The sequence below is a fragment of the Glycine soja genome, chromosome 4, assembly GCF_004193775.1.
Source record: "Glycine soja cultivar W05 chromosome 4, ASM419377v2, whole genome shotgun sequence".
NCBI classification, from domain to species: domain Eukaryota; kingdom Viridiplantae; phylum Streptophyta; class Magnoliopsida; order Fabales; family Fabaceae; genus Glycine; species Glycine soja.
Window position 1 is genome coordinate 49,659,766 of NC_041005.1, and position 23,212 is coordinate 49,682,977.

The window sequence follows — 23,212 nt, forward strand, 5'->3', positions numbered from 1 at the left end:
TCTCATTTCCATTGGCCAATATCGCAGAATCTAAAATCGAAGACACAAAATCCAGCATCTAGATTGAATGATTGTGATGATAACTATCATAATTTGAATATATACGATAATCTCGAGATCTCACATCAACCTAAAAAGTAAGTAACGAATAAAATAGGCTTATTCTCTAGCAAAAGGATTCCACTAATGAAGAAGTGATCATAGAGCTATGTCAGTAACTTTGTTTCCACAGCGATAGACTTCTTTGTATGTTTATTTTTTTTTTTTGGAGGGCATTTGTAAATCAAAGTTGCCCGCTACACTTTGTGCAAATAATTGCCCCACTATTAATATTAAAATTGCACTAAAGAGTAGAAAAACTGCAAAAGTGTCTGAAAATTATCACTTCTCTGTGTAGTGTCCATATATATATGATAACGTTCACTTACAAAATTTTGTTTTACTTTTCACTTTTCAGTGACTATTAAAATTGTTCCACTATTAAAAATGCACTATAATTTATAAAGCGTAAAAAGTGTTTAAAAAAAAACTGTATAGAAACGAAAATGAGGGAGGTTCCGTCTCCTCCTTTTAAAAAAAAATATTTTTTAATATAATAATATATGAAATTATTATTTATTTATTTGTTAGTTAATTCACACAATTTATTTATATAATCTTATTTTTCAATTTTAAAAGTCATATCTTTATTAATTTAATTTAATACAATAAATAAAACTTTATTCTAGACAATACAAATATTTTTTTATCATACGTTATTCTTAATTATTTAATAATGGTGGTGTTTTTGTTTATATTTTAAAATTTACTAAAAAAGCATGTAAAATACATTGAAATCTTACTCGTGTGTTAAAATTTGTTTCATTTCAGTTCAGCTATTCATTTTTGGACTCGTGTGCCAGTGTAGATGATCCACCACCAAGATGGTGTGTGTGGCATGTGTAACGTTGTTACTTTAATTATGTAGTTTAATTTCTGATTTATTTGTATGAAAAAAATTTATTGAAAGAGATTAATTTTTTAAATGAATATCCTTATTTTAAAAGGGATTAATAATTGAATATCCCAAAAACAGAAGAGAGAAGCACCCGTTTGAACTGACATTAATCTTTAAATAAGATCGGGCCTGTTGAGGGATGGGTTGAGCCCAAGAAGAAATGGGTACCTTAAGTCACTCTTGGGTGACGCTAGGTGTACCAGCTCCATTGCTTGTGCACCCAGTATTTTTTTTATTTCCAAAATTACCCTACGTTGAAGGTATGTGAGTTCGTGGTTGATCGTATAATTTATACAGATGAACTTGATTCGTGAATATAATTTAAACATACGTATCAAGTTGATCTGTATGATTTGGACGAACACTTGATTTGTATGAGTCATACGAATCAAATTCATTTGTACAAATCATACATGATTTGTATACAAATCAACATGATTCATATGAGTATTGATCCGTATCAGTCATATGAATCAACTTGATCCATATGAGTCATACGAATGAACTTAATTCGTATGATTCATAAGGATCAACATGAATGATACAGATCAACATGATCCATATAAATCATACGAATCAACTTGAGTGAAGGATATTTTCGCCATTTACTTAAAATGTTGGGTGCTAGCAATACATCACCCGTCACTCTTTGGTCATCCTCAAGCATTGGGATTCTTAACCCTTCTTTCTTTAAGAATCCTCATTCCAGAAATTGCATTGCAGAGGAAAGACCGAGAAAAAAAAAGAAGGAATTTTGATGGTAAACTAATATTTCTAATATCAGAATTCGAAAGAAGGAAAGAAGAATGGGAGGTTCATCGGAAACGAAGCTTATGCAAGACCTGTTGTTGTACGCGGCGAGCGCGGCGCTAAGTTGCTTGGTGTTGTTCGCCGGACTGAGACACCTGGACCCTAATCGCGAATCGTCGAAGAAGGCTCTCGAGCATAAGAAAGAGATTGCAAAGCGTCTCGGTCGCCCCCTCATTCAGACTAACCCTTACGAGGTTTTTATCCATTGCTCTGTTCTTTTTTAATTTTTAGGTTCGAATTCGAATGATTCTATAATCGGTGGAATAATGTGCTTTTGAGTAGCTAAGCTCTAATGTTGACCTTCAATTTAACTTCTGGAAGATAAAGTTTGGTTGTTTTTTTATGTACATCGTGTACCTTCAATTTATCATGTTTCTCTTATATTCTGTAATCAATGGAATTTTGGCCAGTTGTATTCTTGAAAGAGATTGTTCAATTCCTTATGCATTAATCTATTATGATTTCCTAATTTTGGCCAACTTCTTTGTTTAATTATGAAATTAATTTAAACCCAGAATTCTATCCAAATAATCATACAAATGAAGGACTAGATCCATTTACATATCCTCTATAGATATACATGGCCTTACTTTATTTTAACTGTTAAAAATATTGGACCATAGTTAAGTATTATCTTTTATTGTGTGCCAGGATGTAATAGCCTGTGACATTATAAATCCTGATCACATTGATGTGGAGTTCAACTCTATCGGGGGACTGGAGACAATCAAGCAAGCTTTGTTTGAGCTTGTTATTCTGCCTCTAAAAAGACCAGACTTGTTTTCGCACGGTAAGCTTCTTGGACCACAAAAGGGGGTCCTGTTGTATGGACCGCCCGGCACTGGAAAAACCATGCTTGCCAAAGCTATTGCCAAGGAGTCAGGAGCAGTTTTTATTAACGTGAGAATATCGAACTTGATGAGCAAGTGGTTTGGGGATGCCCAAAAGCTTGGTAAGAGCACAATATATTTATGGCTACTTTTACAATACACTGTAAAGCTATACTCTACTGTCTACAATACTTAGTATGGATTATATAATTATCTTGGTTCAATAGATTAAATTATCTTATTCTCATGTTTTGATCGTTTCTTTTTCACAAGGTCAGCATGTATACACAAAGATTCGATAATCTGTTCATCATCACTTTGCATATACATAAAAGCTTGGCAATCTGACTATTTAAATCATTGTACATAATTCGTTAGTAGTATTGATGATAATGAAGAGCTTAGAAGAGCTTGAAGTTTAAGCATCTTGTTTTAGTAAACTAATCTTTGACGATAAATGATGGGGATCTTTGGTGAAGAAGTAGTGTAAGTTATTTTACTAGTAAAAAGTAGTAACAAATCAAGAGTAATTAAATAATACAAAAGTCAAAGACTCAAATGGGCCTCCTCTTTTCCCAGCACTGTTATTTTTTTGAAAAGTTAATCTTTTTTACCCGTGGTTCTTGAGAATTCCGATGTAAAAGTATCTAGAAAGTACTCTTTTTGGCAGCAAACCCTATATTGGATGAAGTTATCAATCCGTATATAGTAAGTTTGATTACTCACACTTAAACATGACTTTTAGGATCTTCTCTTTTTTCTCATTAAATTACATGGTTTTCTTCTATACTCAAATTTTAGGGCTTGTTCATGTTGAGGAAGTGCTTTCTGTTTTAATTCTTTTTCACTTTTAATTACAAAAATGTCACCTTATTTTCACTTTGTCTTTGTTTTAAAAGAAATGTATAAAACAACTTGTTATTGTTTTCATTGTTTCTTATACAATTTGAAAATAGGAAACAAATTGAAAACATATTTTACTAGTGACATTTTTGTAATTAGAAGTAAGCATTTTCTTAAACCAAACGGCTCATTTTTCTTCTTCTCAAACACTATTACTTATATTAGTCAATCCCAGTTTGAATTTTAAATTTTGAATTTTGACAGAGGTTACGTGTGTTGATCGATTCAAATACACTTTATGTTCTACAATTTCCTTCTTGATTTCAGAAGTCTTATCTCTTTAATTTATTCTCATGTAATAAGATAGAATCCTGGACAATGAAGACACATCCTATCATACTTCCTTCTTTCTAAGTACACTTTGTCTGATATTTTAATTCTTATATATTCTTGTTTTTATTTATAGTTTCAAATTCCACAAATTTAAAAATACCCGTGCAATGTATGGAACTTATTAATATGATGGATTTTTGCTGTCAAATTCAGCATGGTGAATCTTATTGATTTGTTGTTTTTATGGATGAAGCTTTATGAATATCTTGTAAGATGATATATGTAATCTGATTTGTTTGAATTCAAATATATGTGGATTGTTAATGTCTGTATATATATATATATATGTTTGTGTTTATTAAATTATTTGACCTATATTGTGGTGTATGTCTTTTAATTATGAGAATTTGAACATCAATGATTTTCATTTTAAATTGAAAACTACTTTGATTTTAAACTTGGTATTAATTTCTCTAGATTTTTGTGTGTATGTTTATTAAATTCTTTGACAAATATTGTGGTGTATGTCTTATAATTATCAGAATTTGTTGTAATGTGGTATTCATACAGTATTCTACCCATGTCCCACACTGGTATTAATGTTTTCTGCTATAAAATTGAATGGTCTTTAAACAATGAGACATACTGTTCGGCAAAGTTATCTTTTCAATCCATTTAAATTGGAACGTGTCTTGTGAATGAATATAACACAACTGTCCTAGTTTATGGGCTTGAGATTTAGCTATGTATTGGAACATAAGCATTTGAACTTGATAATATACTTGTTAAGGTATGGAAGGCTTTAGGAGAGATAGGCATTAGGGGTGGCTCACAAAGTTGTTTAATGAAATTATGAGGTCTAAGATCATGCTGGACCTGGATTCGGACTGAAAAAAAGTTATGCTGAACAAGTGGAGCAGTAATTTTTTCCCTATCTATAAAACAAGTTGGCTTATTAAGCTGCAGAAATCATGTGATTAAGTTCATGATCCATACTATGAAGCTACGACGAATGGTATTTGGCTGGAGATTAAGGCAAGAGACTCACATTACAGAAAATTAATTCTGTCATCGTTTCCTCAATTGGCACTACACCAATATCTCCTTGTACATAATCATTCTCATCTGGCTAAAATAATTCACCAAACCTAAAGTACCACTCTAGCTTACGATAAAATTTTACCATGTAGTTATAGGACTTGTGATGTTGTATGGGACTAAATGTTGGGTGTTGGCATGTATTGAACCGACAAAGGAAAAAAAAATTCAGCTAATAGTTAGAGCTAGGTGTAGAAAAATTGCAGGCCAATAGGACCCTATGGCATCATTTGATTTTCATGTAGCCGACGCTGCTAGTAAAAGGCTGTTGTGTCTTATGAAGAATATGTCGGTGAAACATGTGACTGCATCTTTGATAGTGGCCCGATATTAGTTTTTTCCTTTCTTTCCTATTCCTAATAGCTTTGTTTGACATTCATGCAGTTTATACTGTGGACTGTGGATGTTCTTTTGAACTGATGTTTCAACCTTTTTCATGGATAAGGTTCTGTCTTCATCTAACGGCAGTCTGTTGATAGTGGCCTTGCATTGGAATAATTAGCCGTAGCTGATAGAAAATCAAATATCATTTTTAAGTAGAAAGGAAGCCCCCTGCCTCCACCTATTTAAGGCCATCTGACAATGTTTTGCATCTGCTAAATGCTTATGATTGGTCAGGAATGAACCGTTATTCTGAAAAAAGTTAATATAGTAACTGATTTTTTAAATAAAATGGTTAGTTCTTAATCACTTTCAGTTTTCGAATGAGTGAAATAATTAATTACCCTATATGTTGTTGCTGGGTGAATTTTCCATCCTTGCATTCTCTTTCCCTTGGGGAGTGGATAGTGATTAGTGATAGGCAACCCCTGTATATGTAACTATGCTTTCATTTTCCAAACCCTGCCTATGTAATTATATGATGTAAATTTGTATCTAATTTTGAATGTGCTTAATTATGTTTTATGTTCTTTTTCTTTGTTTGAAGTGTGTTTTTTTTTTTTTATTCTACTATTAATATTCTGCTGTTCTGCAGTTGCTGCTGTATTTAGCTTGGCTTATAAGCTTCAGCCTGCCATCATATTCATTGATGAAGTAGACAGTTTTTTGGGTCAGCGTCGTACAACAGATCACGAGGCTTTGTTAAACATGAAAACTGAATTCATGGCTCTGTGGGATGGATTTACAACAGATCGTAAGTTTAAACCAGTTATCATATTATTTTATTTCATTGCATAAATATTCAAAATAAGTTGCAAATAAGATAATGACAATTTTGATAGAGATTTGGTTGGTAACATAATGTTTTCAATTTATTTATATTTGAGTAGATTTGTTGATTGGGGTGACTTATTGTGTGTGTTTGTGTGTAGAGAATGCTCAAGTTATGGTCCTTGCAGCAACTAATCGTCCTTCAGAACTTGATGAAGCAATTCTTCGGCGTCTTCCTCAAGCCTTTGAAATTGGAGTTCCAGACCAAAGGGAGAGGACTGAAATATTGAAAGTTGTCTTAAAGGGTGAGAGGGTTGAAGACAACATAGACTTTGGTCATATAGCTGGCTTGTGTGAGGGTTACACTGGTTCAGATCTATTTGATCTATGCAAGAAAGCTGCCTATTTTCCTATTAGAGAACTTCTGGATGAAGAAAAGAAAGGAAAACGATCTCCTGTTAGTATATTTAAGTCATTCTCTTCTATTTTCTTCTGTCTCAATTTTTTCATTTTCCCAATAACTATGTTACCTACTGCTGAGTTGACTAGAATTCCATATCAATTTCAGTTTCTGTTAACTAGAAAGGAACAAATCAATTGAGCATGTCTATTTTATATAAAACCATTGTATGCACCCAAGGTTATATTTGCATGCCTTAAAGTGACATCTTTGGTCAATGAAAGCTATTACTTAATGTGCAAGATCAATTTGTGGCTGTGTTAGATATGATTTCATTATTAAGTCTTTTTAAAGAAACTGATTAATAGTCTTCTCCGTGGCTTTCTCATATAGTAAGTGCTACTATGCTGTTTGGTCTATCTTTCACATTTCAGGCACCTAGACCTTTGTCCCAGTTAGATTTGGAGAAGGCCCTTGCTACTTCACAGAAGACAAACGTTGCTGCTAGTGAATACAGTGGATTCAGCCTTCAGTCACCTTCAAGATGGACAGTGCCTGGTGAGTCAGGTGATTCTCAGTTTCAAGCTGCAATCCATGAAGTCTCTAAGCTTGTGGTTTCTCACATGATTAACCTCCAATCGGATTCTCAGGATCCTTAAAATGCTTGCTTTCTTTTGACCATTATTCTACTGTCATTTAGCCTAGTTCAGATTGTAACAGTGATTGCTTAGTTATTATACTAATTATAGGAACATATATTTATTATACATTGGTTATAAAAGTGTCATTGTTGGCTATTGCATTATGTTCAGTCGATGCATCATTTCTGATATTCCATTTATGGCAAATTTTGTCTCTGATTACTACTTGGGTAATGCAGAGATAATTTTGTAATTGTGTTGTTCCACCCTCTATATTGTACTGTGATATAATGCTGTAAAATGACAAAACGGTAGCTAATGTCTATTTCAGGTGTCAGATACATCCACATTCATTGACATTGCATAATACTAACCGAACTTATACAAAACAAGGGATTAATAAAATCCTTCTGCCCCAATTTGTTAGGTGGATTCAAGATCGAATTACGCATTCTATTCTGTTTTGTTTAGCTTGAGGAAAAGGGAAAAACATGTCATTATTTGAATCAGCACTAAATTACTTTTACTTCAAGTCCTATTGATACTAACATAAGCTCAGATTCATGTGTTCTGTTATGTGATTTAATCTATGATTAATTGGATCTAACACTAACATGCCCAACAACTTTAACAGAGTAAGCTTAAGACAGATCAAGATGATGCAGTGTGTGTCGAGTTGCCAACAACCATCAATTATTGAGGCCTCGGAGAAATAACTGGCATTGGAGTGGGTTCGGCGGGGTTATAATTTTAAGCAGTGGGTCAGTTATCATCCTTGTGTTTTTGTTGTCTTTATGGTCCACCCGCATATGCTGATGATTAACTCAAACCCTTGAAAGTTGCGAGTTCTTCCCATTACATTCATTCATTATGTAGTTAGGACCACAAATTTGTACTTTTCCCCTCTCAAAACATAATTTCTACAGTGAAGGCAGGACCACTACGTGGGGGGCGTATCTTCCTCAGCTTGTTCGGGGTGATGCCTGCCTCGTGGTTCCATCATTACCCCGACTACTTTTAAGGTTAGAAGGGGGGGAAAACTAGTGTTAAATATCGAATAAACTTAAGATAACGGAGTAATTAAATATCAAACGAGGTATCTTAGGAGATTAATTTTTAACTTTCGGATAAGGGATACCTAGATTTACCAAAAAAACCCGAATAAATTTAAGAAAACAGTAATTAAATGTGTTGTACTTGTCACAATCCGATAGGGAAAATTCTCTTTCTTTTCACAGATTTAGGCTTTTGGAAATGAAAGTGGCTATTCTGTTTGGAAATATCCCCGTCCTTGTCGAAGACCTGGGAGTCTTGTGGAGAGAAACACCCTTACAGATTATTGGACACGAATGGAAAATAATATAGTACTGAAAGAGGCATGACAACTCTGTATTTCTTCACCGATATGACACTCTAGTTTATGGGAATTTTCGATCTTTTAATGGCTACAACCATTTTATAGGTTTTAATTTTTCAGGTAACAAAACTCGTGATGCTGACCCATTATATATGGAGTCGTTATTGATCCAAACATGCAGTTGTCCCTATTGTTAATGCCATATCCTCGTCTTACAAAAGTAAGTGTTCCACAAAAATGAATTAAATGGTTTTCAAGGCGTCAAATCGTTACAGCGATAGTCATTTGTTAAAACTCCTGGCGGATTCGTCCAGGTTGCACCAAATTTATTTATCTACCAAAAAAAAATTCTTATCTTTTTAGGTTTTAAAAAGATGTGGAGCTATTATAACCACAGCGTAACTTTGATCAAATGATTCCATCAAAAATTACATTTCAATTTAACATTTTGTAGTAATTTTTTTATTTGTTCAGTGAAGAACGGAGCACATCGGTATTGCAACAAGCTTTGAGTGGCTGGGAAGACTTCAGTAGGTTGCAAGTTGCAACTATGCAACTTCCTGAGCAAAGTGATTGCCTATGGTTGTGTCAGGAAGAAATTTTGTAGTTTGCTTGTTCCTTTTTGTTTTCCCCGCACGACTAAGGCCATGTTTGTATCTTCGTTGACACTGTGGTAGCTTGAATTCCAATACATTTTCAACACATAATAATAAAGGAAATGTTTTTACAGAAGTATGTTGGGCTGTTGGAGGCAACTCAAAATTAACACAGACATGCACTGCATGGCTTTAGTTGTCATAATAATTTAATAAATATGTTGTTTGAATTTACTATGTCCTTTAACTGGTTAATGAGAAAGGAAAATAGTGATATTGATAAGTAAACGACCAACTAGTTATATGCCATCCATAGAATTGGGCTATTGCTATAATCAATTATAGTTGTTGGCGATTGAATGTTTAAAAACTATTTTTTCCTGACTAGCCAACCTTCAAAATCAAAGGAGACAATTAAACTTACCTTTGAATGCAATTTTATATAATGTTTTTCTTTAATTATTCTCCTCACATTACCTTTGATTCTGGACGAATTCTATACTTGTAAGAGTTTATTAATTGTGGTGGCAAATCATCATGGTCCAATGGGTATCATGAAATAAACGATTCTATTACAACAGGTAATTGAATTTCCGTTCAAAACGAATTAGTTAACACATTGATCTTTACTAAATAAAAAAGAACAATTATATTTTTACACGCAATCATAGACGTAAAATTAGCTGATATAAAGAAATGTACATTCAAATATGAGATTTTCATGCGTTTAAGTTACGTAAAATCCTATGTTTCTATTTCATTTTACAAATACTAGATTAATTATCCGTGACACGTACGAAAATTATGAATCACGCACGTATTTATAAAATCATTACTGTAGATATATTTTGATAAATTATAAAGTTATTATAGAGCACAAATATAGCATGAATAGGGGCCAATTAAATCTATATATATTTATGAAAAACACAAATAACTACAATTTTTTTATGAGTTTAATTTATATGCTTTGTCAGTGCAAAAAAAATACATTATTAACCAATTTGAGATAGAATGATAGTGCAAATTGTTTTAGTCGTGAGTATATATGATTATTTATTCACTATGTTATCAATATCTATAATTGGATGAAAAATAAATATCATTTACACAATCATTTACAATTTTAAAAATCATTTACATGGTCCATAGTTTTAAATGATCTATAATCAATGGGTGTTGAATCTAGCCTAAGGAGTTACTCCGTTATAACGTAACTAATGGAGATTCAAATTTTGTTGGAGGAAGTAATTAGCATCTGATTGTGATTCAAATAAAATTGTCTCTAAAAAAATATACATGTTGGACACAAAAAATAAATGTTAGATATATAATTATATGTTGAAATGAATTAGTGACTAACTTCTTGAAAGGATTATATACTAATGAAAATAACTTTGCTCATTTTAAATTTCATATAATTTGGTGTTGTAAAATTTTCATATAAAGAGTTATGTGATTCAATCACAAATATTATGTACAGTAAATTGGTTGATTTTTATATAAAAAAAAATCATATAATTTTGATTGGTTGGTCGTATGCAATTTTTTACACTAAGAATACATAAAATTTAACTTTTAAAATTATCAATTTTTGTGATACTTATTTTAAAAATCATATATAAAATAATTTTTAATTACACAGAAAAAATTACATTAATAATTTATCAAAAGTAAACTATAAAAATATTATTTAATGCATATGGATAATGATTAACATAAAATGATAGTGACTTTTAACGGAACTTATTATAAGAAGAAGAAAAATATTCTTCAATATTTTAAAGTAGAAACCTTTTAATATATTTCCATAATATGGCATTTAAAACTACATGCTTAAAAAATTTAAATCACTTTACTTGGAACCCAAAATTACTCCCTTAAGAAATTTAAATAACTTGTATGTGAAGTAACACATGTTAGGATGCATTTAGTTGGCATAACAGCACATATTAGGACACAAATTGGTAGCCACGGTTGATTTAAGACAACTTACCTGTAAGTGTGTCATTTTCTGTAAAGTGCCCCTTTATGAAATCATGTGAGCAACCTATCATTAGAAGAAGTCATCATCATTCGCCCACATATATTAACATATGCCAAGAAAATAAATAAAAGAAAACTTATAAAAATCCTAATAAGGATAATTGAGAAATGTGGGCGCAGTGCTAGCAAGAGTCAAAAACCTTGAAAATCAAAACACACCAAAGAAGAACACATGTTTTGATTAATTTGCCGGCACAGACCTGACCCTTTCAAACCTCTTTCTCGTACAAAGTTCCTTCCCCTGCAATATCAAGAAATTCACTTCATTAACAACACACACACACTCATGCCATGATTTCTCAAATTAGCATGCTTTCCCTTTTCTTCTTCCTCTTCTCCTCTTTTCTAATCGTTTTCTTCTTCCGCAAAACCTCTGCACTTCACATCCTCAACCAATGGTTCCTTTCCTTCGAAAACCGTCTCCACCTTCACCAGTCCTTCAAAATCCCTCGCTATAATCTTCACTCTCTGGACAATAGCCTCTACCGGAAAATCCTCACTTACCTCGATTCTCTTCCCTCCGTTGAAGATTCCGATTACACCAACCTCTTCTCCGGCCCCAATCCCTCCGACATCCTCCTCCACCTCGACCCTAACCACACCGTTCATGACACCTTCCTCGGCGCCAGGCTCTCCTGGACCAACGCCTCCGGCGACGCGCTCGTCCTTCGACTAAAGAAGAAAGACAAGCGCAGAGTCTTCCGGCAGTACTTCCAGCACATTCTCTCCGTCGCGGACGAGATCGAGCAACGAAGAAAAAAGGACGTCAAGCTGTACGTGAACTCCGACTCCGGCGAGTGGCGCTCGGCGCCGTTCACGCATCCGGCGAGCTTTGAGACGGTGGCGATGGACGCGGAGCTGAAGAACAAGGTGAAGTCCGATCTGGACCAGTTCCTGAAGTCGAAGCAGTACTACCACCGGCTAGGCCGCGTTTGGAAGCGGAGCTACCTCCTCTACGGCGCGCCTGGCACCGGAAAATCCTCCTTCGTCGCCGCGATGGCGAAGTTCCTCTGCTACGACGTCTACGACGTGGACGTTTCGAAGTTCACCGATGGCGCCGATTGGAAGGTGATGCTGATGCAGACGACGGCGAAGTCTCTGATCGTGATCGAAGACCTAGATCGCTTGCTGACGGAGAAGTCAAAGTCAAACACAACGAGCTTATCGAGCGTGTTGAACTTCATGGACGGAATCGTATCGTGCTGCGGAGAAGAGCGCGTGATGGTGTTCACGATGAACGAAACTAAAGAGGAGGTTGATCAAGCGGTTCTGAGGCCTGGGAGGATTGACGTGCACATACACTTCCCCTTATGTGATTTCTCCACCTTTAAGATTCTCGCGAGTAGTTACTTAGGGTTGAAGGAGCACAAGCTTTTCCCTCAGGTTGAGGAGGTTTTTCAGACCGGGGCCCGGCTCAGCCCGGCCGAGCTTGGTGAGATTATGATATCGAACCGGAATTCGCCCACGCGGGCCTTGAAAACCGTTATTTCGGCCCTGCAGGTGCAATCCAACGGCCCGAGAGAGGGACAGAGGTTGAGCCATAGCGGGTCGGGTCGGAATAGCGATGATAACGAACCGGGTGCGGTTATATGTAGGGAGAGTGTTCACACGGTGAGGGAGTTCCGGAAGCTGTATGGGCTTTTGCGTTTGGGAAGTAGGAGGAAGGAGGAGTCTTATTCGGGGCCCATAGAGAAAGAGCCTCCACGTATTGAGAGTCGGGTCGGATATAACTAATCGGGTTTTCTTTCCTTTTATTATTTTTTTAAATGTAAAGTTGCTTGCCCGAGTTTTATTTTTTGTTTTTCCGTTAGAAATTATATTATTGTAACTACACAGAAAGATAATGGTAGGTCGGTAAGGTCGATGCAACTACACCTCACATTCTTGTTTAGTCCGTTGATAAGAACAGATATTAAATGCATCACTTATTCTTTAAATTTCTTTCTACGGTCAACATTCTTTTATTTACTTTCATTTGGGTCAATAGGTTGATTTTTCTACCACAAAAGCAAGATTCCTCTTGCGAGATGAAGCATTTAGGAATTAGGATTCATTGACTGGAATAACTGGGACTATTCCATTGGAGACCATGGAATTTGGGATACGCGTTCTTAATTCGACATTATTAAATTTGTGACTTATGGTGATGGAGAACAAGCATGATCTCTTTTGACCACAAAAATATAGAGAGATCGACTTGGATGGGGGTTAGATATGGGCCAATTCGTGTGAATTATTTAAATCAACAACATAAATTAATTAGGGCTGCGTTTGCTTCAAAGGTGGAGCATATCCTGATAATTGAGGAGGATAGGTCCTACTCGGAACTCATATTAATTGTAACCATAGAAGAAGATAGACCAAAAATATTTCTATAACCTGGCGGGAACAAAACAAGTTTTGCAACCCTAATGTTTGCTTGTTGACTGCTCCATTTCATTCCATTAGCTGGCTGGCTTTAGGCTGGACTATTGGAGCATCCAAAACCAAAACAAGGCAAGAAGCCAAGAACTATATTCAGCATGTTAGGATTTGACCAAAACATTCAAACAAAACCTAAATCCAAACCGTGAAATGAGGGCCATACTTCATATTGGTACGAGTGTATTTCAATAGTTAGTCAATTTTTTTATGTCCTGATCCGAGGTCTAAGCGTAAGTAGTCAATGCAATAAGTATATTTCTCAAACGAGTTTCATCATTGTTTAAGAAAAACAGAATAAAAAAAATATGTATATTTTTGCCTATAGAGTGAAATTTTGACTTGGAGGGAATGAAATAGATTAATAATTGTATAATTATGTAATACTACTAAAACACGGATTCATCATTGTTGATATTACTTGTAGTGTTTAATTTGATTACTTTGATAAATTACACACGGCATGCATGATTTCGTATTTAAGAAATTGATGCAAAATAACCTAAGAAAATTGACACATATATTTGGATAAAAATAAAATGGTTTTTTGATAGTGTATTTTTTAGAGAACATGTTAAAGAATAAAAAACTAACTATAAGCTTTTAATATTTCAAAAATTAAAATATTGTAGACAGAATAATTAATGAGTTAATACACCAAATAACTGATTTATTGTGCAGTAAAAAATACTAATTTTTTCAGAAAGACTAATTATCCAATTATATCATATCATTGTCAACAAACACCACCAAGTATATTGATGAACTAACCTTGGATTATTTTAATTTAACCAGATCGTATTTAAATCCTAACTATACATGTCCATATATGTTAAATATTTTAAAAAAAGTTTTATCATTCATAATAATTATATTTAACTCAAATGAGATTATTTTCAATTCAATCAAACATACACTTATTCTAGATTTTAAAAAAAAATCATTGTGATCAAATGAATCCTAAAATTTTCAAGAAAAAAGAAAAAGGATGTTACCTCGTCATTTAACGACCTTAATAGCATTAGATTGGAAATAATCATAATAGTATTTTAAAAATAATAAATTATTGTAAAAGAAATCAAACTACTGTCTAATGAAGCATTGTTACGACATTTAATGACCTTAATAACTTACGCGGTATCTACGCGTGTTTGGCAGGATAATTAAGTAATTCACAAGTTAATTAACTAATGTATCTAACTTAAAATAAGTTATTACTAGTGTTTGATTAAAGTATTTTATAAATAGGTTATGTTTTTTTAACTATTATTTTTTTTAGTAAGTTAATTAAAGTAGCATATGATTTATATGTCAAGAATTTCACTTTTTTTACTAATTCCGTCTCCATTTTTTTTAAAGAATGAAAATATGTCAAATTTTCCTAACTAATATACTTGTTTTTAATAAATTATAGAACAAATTATATTCACACTTCCTGAATTTTTTTGAATTACACACGTTATCACTTTTTTTTTAATTCATACACTAACCTCCGTTAATGTTTAAAGACATCCCTTAATATATATATATAGAGATAGAGGTAAGACATCCCCTTATATATTATGTTAACACTTCATAATGTTTAAAATAAAGAGAGATATTTTGTATAATTGCTAAAAACCTCAATTTGTGTTAATGCAATTTGCTCTAGATTTACACGCGCATACTTAATTATTCCACATTTCTTTATGTTTTTTTTCTGACTAAATTTTTAGCTATTAATTGACTTTTAAATTCATGTAAAATAGAGTAAAAGGTTTTTAATGTATTTCAGGTCCAAGTTATACAAACACGGCATGTTTTAATTAAAAAAGCGAGGATGAAGGTAGTCGGTCCAATCACTCCAATCCAAACTTGTTTTATAAACTGACTAGTGAAGCCAGGCCTTCCCCTTCCAACCCAACAAAAAAAAAGTCTTACTATTTATCCCAACAAAATTGCTCTTGACCCCCTGTTAGTCAACAGCAATTACCAAAACTATCCTTTTTCATCCCACTTTGTACATATGTTGCATGTATTTTTGTTTTGTTTTCATGGTCAAAACAAATTATGATTCTACTGTGCAAAAATTCACACTCTTGTTGTATATTTTTTTCGAAGAAAAAAATATTAAACAAAAGTATGATTCCGTTTAGATTTTGTTCATAGAAAAAAGAAATATACACTTTCATTGTACATTATTTTCTCTGGAAAAAAACTAACCAGAAGTATGATTCCGTTGTACAGGTTGTGTACAAAAATTACACTTTCGTAGTACTATCATGTTTGTGAAGGGTAATCTTAGGATTTTAAGGGATTGTAGGGGCCAATAGAAACTTCCTAAAAAAAATATGGACATCCACAATCAAAGTATATCTCTCTTTAACAAGGGAAAAGAAGAAAAAAGTGAGTAGAAAAAACCCTGAGGCAATCTCAAGGTATTTTATAACACAAAGATGTAAATATTTATTGTATTTGTAATTTAAAGTTTTTAAAAATATATAGTTGTTTAATTTTAAGTATGTGTGTGTATTTATTTGATGAACATTGTTATATAGTGGATTTTACTTCACATTTTAGATATTTTGAAATTAATAGTTATAAGTTATAACTTTTAGGAGCCAATAACTCTAATTACGTTAATTATAAAAGAAAAAATAAATAAATCATAGAAACCACTCTTAAAGTTTTGTGAAATTACATAAACACATTTGGGCTCTAATGGTCAACATAGAGTACTTGTGGATGATAATTGCTTCCGCTTACCATGTGAAAGAGACACATACTTCAGAGGGAGGATATTGGAGTACAAGTGTGAGGTACATCATGTAAGAAATATGAAAGTTGAGCACCATATAAGTGAGAAGAAGACCTCTAAACTTAAGCCTTGTTTTGGGTTAAAGTGTGGTTTCGAGTTCACTTATATGATTGTTTATAACTCATCGGTATAAATCTCTCCGGTGTTTATCCTTCTTGATTCTCCAACAATTATTATTAGAGTCGATGGTTCGAATTGATGACTGACTAAAACAAGTAAGATGAGGGCGAATGAAACATGGGCATAGAGATTCCTTGTATTGAAAGTCTTCCCGTTGGTGAGTCCATGCACATAGGACAAGTTGTGGGTCCTACAAGTGTTACAGCGGTACAAGGTACTAGAACATGTTGGTGACAATGATTAGATGAGTTGGGGCAACCACATTTAAGCTCTAAGAGAAATCATTGAATACTTGTGGATTGAAAATAACTTCTGCTGAAGAAAAAAATTACCATGTGAAAGAGACTCACACTTGAGGAGAAGATTGTTGGAGTTCAAGTGTATGGTGAAGTCTCGCATCATGTAAAAATGAAAAGGTTGAACACCATATAATTAAAGACAAGACCTATAAATATGAGTTTTAATATTTTAAGTTAGAGTGTAATATCATGTCTGTGTCACTATAATGTTTTGAAATATTAAGAGAATATTAGTATAATATATACAAATATCAATGTAAAATATAAAAATAAATAGTACTATTCACTATTATGTATAATAATTAAAAAAAACTCAAGGTAAGAGTATAATAAAATATTCTCTTTGTTTTTAATTATATAATCCTTTTTATAATTTTTTTGTCTCTGTTTTATAAGATTATTTTTAATTTATAAACACATTAATTATTTTTTTCTTACATATTTTTATTTAATTATTTTTTACAAAAAATTAATAAAAAATAATTAAGTGAATAGTAAAATAAAAAAATAATAATCATAAAAAGTAATATAAATAATTAATAAATTTAATGTGATTAATTAAATTAAAGATTTTTAATAATTATAAATTAATATGTTAGAAAATAAAGTACATTTGCTTGTGGAGTAGGAGATTTTGAGACAGCATTGCCTTCAATATCGTGTTTGTTGCATCAGACAGACAAAGCAAGAGGCATTTCCAAAAATGATCAGACTCGTTAGACTGTGGCACTGTCACAAGCCTTTCACGTTCCCCAAACCTCAACCTCGTATGGTAGTAGAAGCATCATCATCGTGTTTCTCCACGCGCGTGGGCACACACAACGGGACCTTCCACTGCGACGAGGCCCTCGCCTGCTTCATGCTTCGCCTCTCCAAACGCTTCTCCGCTGCTCACATCGTCCGAACCAGGGACCCCAACCTTCTTCAATCCCTCCACGCACTCGTCGACGTTGGAGGCGCGTATGACCCAACACGACACCGTTTCGATCATCACCAAAAGGACTTTCACCAAGTCTTCGGACACGGCTTCCACACTAAACTCAGCAGCGCTGGCCTTGTCTACAAGGTGTTTGATCTTTGTTCATCACTCTTTTTACCTTTTTTGCTGTTTTTTTTATCGGCAAATGTTAGTGATTAATTGTTAATTTTTTTTGTTAGTGGAAGGAATTGAAGTCCTGAACTTTCCCTCCTCCCTTCTCTTTTTAACCACCAAGTTAACCTTAAAACTCCCCTTTTTCTCTGTTTATGTCATTATTCATAACCTAACTCATTACTATTCCTCTTTAGCATTTTGGATTAGAGATAATTGCAAATGTGCTGAAGCTTCATGAAGACCATCCTCATGTACACCAGTTGTATCCAGTTATATACAGAAACTTTGTGGAGGCAATTGATGCTGTGGATAACGGAGTCAATCTATATGACCTTGATGTCCCTCCAAAATATGAAATTAACACGACCCTGGCCTCTAGAATAAAACGCTTGAATTTGAACTGGATGGATTCTGACCAGTCATCTGATAGAGAAAACGAGGCTTTTCATCGAGCAATGGCGCTAGCGGGTGCTGAATTTCTGGAGAATGTGAATTATTATGCAAAGTCATGGTTACCAGCACGGTCAATTGTTATGGACAGTCTTGCTGCGAGGGAAAGTGTTGATTCGAGTGGAGAAATCGTAAAGCTCAACCGATCTTGTCCTGTAAGACACAGCCCACGGGGCATTTTAATTAATCTCACGAGTTACTAGTGATTTTTGTGAGAATTTTCTATTTGTACCAGTGGAAGGGTAAATTACAATCTTTGCAGGTTTTTAGTTTCATTGTTGCTATTATTACCTGACTAAAACCTTTTCTCACTTGCTCTGCAGTGGAAACTTCACATACATGAGCTTGAGGAGGAAATGAAAATCAGTCCTTCTATCAAGTATGTTCTTTACCCGGTACGTATATTAGTCAACGAGTCTTTAGAATTGAGTATAGGCATAAATCATTGTCATCCAACAAAAAGAAAACTGAGTTTACTGTGGTTTATTTTTGCAGATCATCATGTTCCTGTTACTTGTATTTTAGGATTCATTCTTTGTTTTACTATTTGATTTATTAATAAATGATTATTGTTCGTAGGATGATAGGAGTGAGAATTGGCGACTGCAGGCAGTGGCAATTTCACCTGCTAAATTTGAGAGCAGAAAACCGTTACCATATCTTTGGAGGGGTTTAGAAAATGACAACCTCTCTGAGGTTGCCGGAATCCCAGGTTGTACTTTTGTGCACATGAGTGGTTTTATTGGAGGAAATAGAAGTTATGGCGGGGCTCTAGCCATGGCAAGAGCTTCTTTAAAGGCTTAGGCAATGGTAGGTTTAACTTCATAACTTTTTTCCAAACTTTCTTTTTGGCCTTGGGCAATAATAAGGAATCGAAAGCAATGGAACCAGAAATGCTTGAATGCAAAACTTGGTTTTTCATTGAAGCATTATGCTTCAGTTGTTCAGAAACATGGTGGTTTATGCATGGTTCTAAATCACAAAAATGCTGATCACACACTGCTGATAAATAAATGGGCATTTTCCAGTTTAAGCTAGGAATGCAACCTTTACAGAATGTAACCTGGCATTTTTGTTGCCAATTCTTGCTTAAGAATTTTCTGCACTAGTTCAATAATGACATTTCAATTCGTTGGTTCTATTCTTCATATGCTTTTATCAGCATTCTCATCATGGCCAAAACTAGGTCTAGGCTTCACTACACACACATTCTTGGCACTAGATTCATTCCTCTGAAACACTTGGCAGATCCTCTTTAAACCATGAGTAAAGGCCGCCTTCGAGATGGAAGACATTGGTATAACCATCAAGGACCAGCAAGTAAGCTGCTATGAGAGACCTGTGAAAGTATCAAAATGTGACAAACAGAGCAACATAGCAATCATTTGAAGAGTCAATAGTAATTCTTTTCATAATCACACAAGAAGGTATGCAACATACAGAGTGCAACCGTAAGAAGATGATATGTTGCAGACAATCATATAACTTCCCTGATCAAACATTCATGCAATCCAAGTTATTAGCTGCACTTTCCCTTTTGTATTTTAACCGTTGAAGAACTTGTTTGATTTTGAGAGCTAATTGCTAATTGTGGTTGGATTTTACTTCCTTATCAACCATTCGTGTTGTTATTATTACTTTAAACAATAGCTTGGTAGGATGTTTTACGATAACAGTTCCCATTGACCCTGTCTACTGTTTTTCAATGTCTTGAGTCCGAGGTTGGATGCAAAGTGCAAACACATCTAAAAGGATTACCTCAGAATTGCCATGCAAAATTAATAAATTTCATAAAATCTCTTCAACCAATTTCGGACCATAATCTTATTGCATGTATGAAATTCTATGTGCAAAATTAAAAATCCAAAGAAGCAAATAGGCAATTAGCCACAAGAAATTCAAAATAATCAATACCTTGATTGTTGACCTTCGGGTAGATTTTGTGATGGTTTCATTGTACCCCCTGCTGAGCAAGCTACTATTATCTTTGCATTTTTATCTAATTTTGCTTCAACAGCTGCCATCATGAACCAAATATTTTGATTTAGAAAGTCAGAAATGAAACAATTTCAAGTAAAATGCATGATGAGATAAAATTATCGTACACTGGATGAACTCGGGATTCTCTTCAGTCCCAGCAAAAATACCAAAAAATGCAAATGCAGCACGTCTGGCAATGTCCCATGCTGTCCACTCTTTTATAAGCCTATATATTTGCACATTGATAGCATCTGGAGGATGAGCCTGCATTAAATGCCAAAAGTCATCAGTTTTATCCTTTGTACCAGATAGATTAATGGGAATCAGAAGCACCAGATAGACCCAAAAATGCTTCACTAGTGAGCAGGCACGTTGCAGTTGGAACACAAGGATTCTAAATTTTTTTACTAACCTCTTTGAACTCTGCTTCTGGCCTTACGTCGAGAATCACAAAATTATTTTCTTTCTGAAGACGGAAAGCTTCCTTTGCATCCACACTTCTTACCTGCAATATCATAATCATATCATACACCTTTAAATATTTACTCTGCATATAGTACAGACAAGATATCACATTCCCTTAACTTAACACAGATTTAGAGTTAGGATTTATTATTAATTATAGCATTTGTCTGACCAGCTAGTCTGGTTGTCCCTTTGTGAACTCAAGATTTATATTATGATGCAAAGGACATTTCAACCTTATGTTACCCTAACGTTTTGCATTTTATTTCAATTTCTTGTTACTCAGTTTAACATGAAATGCTGAGGATGCAAATGTGCTTGTTTGTGCATTCAGGAGAGTATGGGGAGCTATAGTGCTTTACCCTTTTTTCCAGCAGATATTCTCGCTTAACCTTCCAGTCTTCTTCAGCTAATAACTCCATGAGAAGTTAAAAAAAGGAAGAGCTTTTAAGATTCTATAATGTATTCAAGGTGCCATGGCAATTTAATTTAGCAAGAGAAACTCAGAACAAGTACCTGGTGACTTAGCTGGTTTTGTGGCTGCATTTTGGATTGTTAAGCCTCTTGTGATATTCTGTTGGAGTGAATTTTTTCCTGTGGATCTGTATGATCTCACTCTCCCCCACCATGAATTATGATCGCGTGTAGCTTCTAAAGAAGGTACCAAAGACTGTAAAGATGATGTGGATGAGTACTGCACAACAATTGATGTAAAAGCTGCCATGTTTTGAAGCTCAGTTTCAATTGAAAAAAATCAGATGAGATTTCAAAATTTTCTAGTTAATGGTCAATAGTGTATTCGATGGTTGAATTAGTGGGAAGATCTTGGGATAGTGTACTTTGGGCAATTTGTGTGACATGAGTATCTGCTTATTGTAGATATTTAGGGGTCAGAATCTGAGATTGTGGTTGACGTTTTACGAGTCCTTTACTATGTGGATATCCTTCGTTGTCATCACTTTGTCTTAGTTTGTTTTCTTGTAAGTCTTTTAATGTAATTTTCAAATTTAAGGTAATTAGTATAAAAGTAAAAAAAAAACATTATCATGATGATTTATGATTGATTAGATGACAATGTAAAACTTACCATGATAATGTGATTAGTTAGATGATAATATAAAACTATTTTACATAATATAATTTTTTTTCTCTTTTTAAAATTATTTTTCCACCCACTTTCATCATTTTGATACCTATTTGTATGGGGTTTTTTCACCCACTTGTTCTACCTATTATTTATTTATTTGCCCATTTCCAACTTATTTACATTGCCGTTAATATTTTCTGTTCATTTTTTATAGTCTCCCCCCTCCCCCTATTTTCACTTATTTTCATAGTAATTTTTCACCTAACTTGTATGTAATCATTCATATGAAGCTTTTGTTTTGATAATGATTCAGCATAGTTATATATAAATTTAGTTAATATTATTTTTAATTTTTTATAAATATTATTAATTTTTTATAAGATAAAATGATTATTAAAGTATGTGTATCGTAAGGGTCTGACTTGTTGGGATTAAATTTTAGCTAGTTTAGGTTTGGAACTAAGAAAATAAAACCTTAATAATGTTAAGTTGATAAAATATGGGAATATTTTAGGCAATGATCATAAATCTATATTTCAATATATGAAATATTGAATCCATGAAAAGAAAAACAAGTTAACATGCATGGATTCACATAGTGGTAAAAACATAAATGATTGGCCACTTGTAGTGGCTGAATTAGCATATAACTATAGATAATTTATATATTTTCAAATCATAAATCAGCTTGAACATGCATAAAAAATCTTTCAATAATCATATCAAATTCAAATAAAGGCTTAGGCTTGATATAGATGTCACCAGTGTCCGATAACAGTTGAATAGGGATACTAGGAGAGGGAATAAACATAAATTACACACGCATTCAAAATAAGGGTTCTATACACAATTGATACATAAGGGAAATTAACGTATTTGCAAATATAAGCAAATACATATCAATAATGCCAAAATACAGTCATTCAAAATATACAACCTAGTCTTAACTCAACATACCGACACTAGAAAAACAAACTTATTAGTAAAGCCAAAATGCTTTCTTTTTTTTTAACAATAGTAATTAAAGTCTTTGACTCTCGAACAAGTTTTTAAAATATTTTTATAAGTTTTAGTCTTTTGAGTTGGATATAAGATTAATTCTTAATTTAAAACATAGTCAAACTTTATTAGTTATATACTTGTCGTGATATAGTTAAAATATTCGGGTAACTTCAATTTTATACTTTTTCAATAATCATGTGTGTTTGACTGTGAAGAAATAAGGAAAAAGAGAGACAAAATTTTAAAATTATATGTGGATCTCGCACTATCTCCCAAACGCGGTGTCGATTATTAAATGCTTTGTGGCATTTAGGCAGGCAGTAAATTTACCCAAATTAACATGTCAACTTGATTACCAAATCACACGCACAATTTACGTGCTGGATTCAATTCAA

The 23,212-nt window shown here is 33.5% G+C and overlaps 4 protein-coding genes across 9 annotated transcripts; 3 read left to right on the forward strand and 1 right to left on the reverse strand.

Annotated features, from left to right (window-relative positions):
• Positions 1-1,668: 1,668 nt before the first annotated feature.
• On the forward strand, positions 1,669-8,001 carry LOC114410261 (ATPase family AAA domain-containing protein 1-A-like). 2 transcript variants are annotated; one of them, XM_028374123.1, is made up of 6 exons: positions 1,669-2,001; positions 2,459-2,759; positions 5,888-6,046; positions 6,225-6,520; positions 6,898-7,030; positions 7,739-8,001. In XM_028374123.1, exons 1-6 carry the CDS (start codon positions 1,804-1,806, stop codon positions 7,741-7,743), a joined length of 1,092 nt encoding a protein of 363 aa, XP_028229924.1. In that variant the 5' UTR covers positions 1,669-1,803; the 3' UTR covers positions 7,744-8,001. The 2 variants fall into 2 exon arrangements, with proteins under 2 accessions (XP_028229924.1, XP_028229923.1); XM_028374122.1 differs by lacking the exon at positions 7,739-8,001 and having other exon boundaries at positions 1,717-2,001; positions 6,898-7,357.
• A 3,157-nt stretch (positions 8,002-11,158) lies between these two features.
• Positions 11,159-13,040, forward strand: LOC114410259 (AAA-ATPase At2g46620-like). Its single transcript, XM_028374121.1, has one exon. It carries the CDS (start codon positions 11,395-11,397, stop codon positions 12,835-12,837), a length of 1,443 nt encoding a protein of 480 aa, XP_028229922.1. The 5' UTR covers positions 11,159-11,394; the 3' UTR covers positions 12,838-13,040.
• A 4,330-nt stretch (positions 13,041-17,370) lies between these two features.
• Positions 17,371-21,683, forward strand: LOC114410262 (UPF0160 protein MYG1, mitochondrial-like). Of its 5 annotated transcripts, none has more exons than XM_028374127.1 (5): positions 17,371-17,806; positions 18,028-18,438; positions 18,607-18,678; positions 18,863-19,093; positions 21,015-21,683. In XM_028374127.1, exons 1-4 carry the CDS (start codon positions 17,444-17,446, stop codon positions 19,085-19,087), a joined length of 1,071 nt encoding a protein of 356 aa, XP_028229928.1. In that variant the 5' UTR covers positions 17,371-17,443; the 3' UTR covers positions 19,088-19,093; positions 21,015-21,683. The 5 variants fall into 5 exon arrangements, with proteins under 5 accessions (XP_028229928.1, XP_028229926.1, XP_028229925.1 ...); XM_028374125.1 differs by having other exon boundaries at positions 21,063-21,683; XM_028374124.1 differs by lacking the exon at positions 21,015-21,683 and having other exon boundaries at positions 18,863-19,976.
• Positions 19,181-21,567, reverse strand: LOC114410263 (rhodanese-like domain-containing protein 14, chloroplastic). The gene is made up of 6 exons (XM_028374130.1): positions 21,245-21,567; positions 21,091-21,137; positions 20,676-20,768; positions 20,389-20,527; positions 20,198-20,300; positions 19,181-19,622 (listed from the first exon to the last, which is right to left on the reverse strand). The coding sequence occupies exons 1-6, from the start codon at positions 21,450-21,452 to the stop codon at positions 19,508-19,510; spliced, it is 705 nt and encodes a 234-aa protein (XP_028229931.1). The 5' UTR covers positions 21,453-21,567; the 3' UTR covers positions 19,181-19,507.
• Positions 21,684-23,212: the final 1,529 nt, after the last annotated feature.